The 2,802-nt window shown below is 34.8% G+C and overlaps 1 protein-coding gene across 1 annotated transcript; it reads right to left on the reverse strand.

The window, feature by feature from the left end:
- Positions 1–1,085: 1,085 nt before the first annotated feature.
- Positions 1,086–1,748, reverse strand: LOC145833096 (kelch-like protein 7). The gene has a single exon (XM_082940296.1). It carries the CDS (start codon positions 1,746–1,748, stop codon positions 1,086–1,088), a length of 663 nt encoding a protein of 220 aa, XP_082796422.1.
- Between the last annotated feature and the right edge of the window lie 1,054 nt (positions 1,749–2,802).

A 2,802-nucleotide genomic window follows, 5' to 3' on the forward strand; every position in this document is an offset into this window, starting at 1 on the left:
ACATCTTACTTATACGGCCTAATTTGACAAGAGAATGTAAATGCTATTAATTAAAACTTTAGTAAAGAAAACCTATGTTCAATCGAAAGTACTATTTGTGACATCGGGTCAGTATATACATTAAAATTTTTCAAAAGTAAACTAACACGAAGCTTATGCATGCTGTTAACTTTTATCTATTATAACGAAGTCGCGTAAGCCATACAGCAAAGCGACACGTCCATTTCAAACACGCGTTTTAAGATAAAAATTTCAGAGAAGGCACTTTCAAGCAAACAAACTTCTGAAGCCTTTTTTCAGTTTCAAAGGAGTTTACAGACCATTCATTCGTTTCAGTGTCGTAACAATCTACCATTTGAACTTCGTCTCGATCCAAATGGTCCGCACGAAAAACAATAAGCTTGCTGCCATTTGAAGTGAACGCTTTGAAGTCCGAAAAAACATCCTCCGGAATTCTAACAACAACAAACAGGTCGGAGGTTCTGTCGTAGACTTCCAACGCACGTCCTTGTTCGTAACCCCCGAAAGCAAATAGCTTGTTCTTAATGGTGACCAAATTAACTCGTGTGTCATTTTTTTTCGTACTGGCCATGAAAGACCATTCGTCAGCAAAAACGTCATAAGATTCAACGCTGTTTTTCCTATCGCCACCGGCAATCACTACTTTCCCTTCGAAAACTGTTGAACCATTGTCCATGGGAAGGTACGATCTTGCAACTTTCATGCAGGACTTCTCCTTCAACTTGTTTTTTTTCGTATCGAACTCCAAGCAAGAACTAGTCGGACTGCTGATTCTTCTTTCCGGGACAAAGTAAGGGGCGTAGTCGCTGTCACTGCTCTCATCGCTCTCATAACTGTCACTGCTCTCATAACTGTCACTGCTCTCATCGCTTTCGTAGTTTTCATCTTCACGCCACAAATCTCCCCCCATCAAGTAAACTTTGTCCATAAACGCACAAACGCTAAAGCCAGAATGGTCGTCGCTCAGTTTCGTCACGACTTCCCAAGCATCGTTCACAATAGAGTACTTCTCAACTTGCTGAACGAAATTCATTCTCATATTTTTCCCGCCAAAAATAAACACTTCACCCCTGACCGAAACAGCTTTGGAGTGCCTTCGGAACTCTATTTTTAAGGAAAGGTCCCTTATTTTTTTTGTAACTGAATCCATCAAAACAACCAACATCTTTAACGGCTCTAAACTTGGGACCTCGATGCCAATGGCCTCCAAAAACTAAAAAGTTGAAATGTTTCTCCTCACAATGTTTCCTTTCGCGAAAAGTACTTGATGTGTGTGAAAGAGCAACTTCTTTATTGTCTAAAACACCTTTGATAATTTCAACACACTCAAGACTTTTAGAGAATGATGTAGAATTTTTTAAAACATGAGTCAGAGCAGATTTGGATAACGATGCAAGAGGAATTTTCATTAAGATATTTTTACTAAATTTCACTCTTTCTTTTTCACAGTGACTGATCCACGAATCTCCCGCGTTGTCAATTTCAACGACTGACATTACTTCCAAGTGACTACTTGACAATATTTTTGAAACGAGATGAAAACTCAATTCAAAAAAATCTGGAGTATCTACTACCATTGTGAAGTAACGCTCTATGTAAGAAGCCGTGGTTTTTGCTAACTCAGCAATTTTAAAGGTATTAGCCAATTGATAGTACAAAACTACTTTCTTATTCTTCACGGACTTTTTCACGTATTCATTCAGTTTGTTTTCTATATCTTCATTCATAATTAGTTTGTTCATTTTTAGTACTGAAACGAAACTATTATTGTCCGGAATAGCGTACCCTAAAAGTTAAGTAATTGGTAGGCTTTTTAAAATTTTTAAATTAAACTTGGATTACAAGTTAAAGTTAAGTTTTAAATTTAAACTAGACTTTTACAATCAGTTGTCTCAGTTGTTGTCGTCAGTCAATAATAAATTCGTAATCTTATTCTTATCATATGTACCTTTTTCCTTAAAGTAGTTTACAATTTTAATAAACCAGTCAGGCAATTTAAATTAATAAATGGAAATTTAAAAATTCTTTTTTATGTGTAAATTAATTTTGTATTAATTAAAGCCAGCGTTTCCAAAACTCATATTAACAGACCTTAGCAAAAAAAAGCAAATGTTAGAAATTATTAGTTATAGTCCATTCAATATATGTTAATTACTTAGAAACTTTTTAACAGTCTTGCTATTTTATTTAAAACGAAACGTTTACTACCAGACTGGTAAGCCCTGTTCTTAGCCAAGTATGCAAAACTATCTAACTAACTTTGTTAAAAAAACCGATACCTACAAAAAATATCACTTTAAATTTTCTTAAGCCTCTGTTACTTACTTAATTGTCATTGTGTTGTTATTTTACAGATGTGTTCACGGCAAAGTTTACGCCAGGGTTTACCTAAGGAGGCGAAATGGTTCTTTTTTGGGCGATTTAAGAAAGTCAGGAGACAATGACTAATAAAAGTGCGAAAGAAGAGGGCCGTTTCCAATTTTTGTCACGTATAAAAATTTTGCTCATAGCTTGATATTTTACTAACTCTAGCTTGATTTTCAATATTTAACCTGAAGTAAGATTTAAACCAGGGTTTATAAAAAGGAAAAATTGTTAAGAAAGCAATAAAATGAATGAGCAAATTACTAGTAAAGCGGCGATTGTGACATTTGGCCAAAGGGAGAATTATTATTTTATTTCTGCCAAAGGGGTGATTTTGATAACGACTGACCCCAGTTAAGATTTTTGAAAATGAAAAAGAGTTTGCAAAGTACTATACTTTTAAAACTAACTTGTAAT

Source organism: Thalia democratica, chromosome 4 (assembly GCF_965202585.1).
Source record: "Thalia democratica chromosome 4, ktThaDemo2.hap1.1, whole genome shotgun sequence".
In the NCBI taxonomy this organism is placed as follows: Eukaryota; Metazoa; Chordata; class Thaliacea; order Salpida; family Salpidae; genus Thalia; species Thalia democratica.

What these genes read in the sequence shown, in the direction of transcription:
- LOC145833096 (XM_082940296.1), bottom strand. Translation starts at nt 1,748, where the DNA reads ATGAATGAAGATATAGAAAACAAACTGAATGAATACGTGAAAAAGTCC.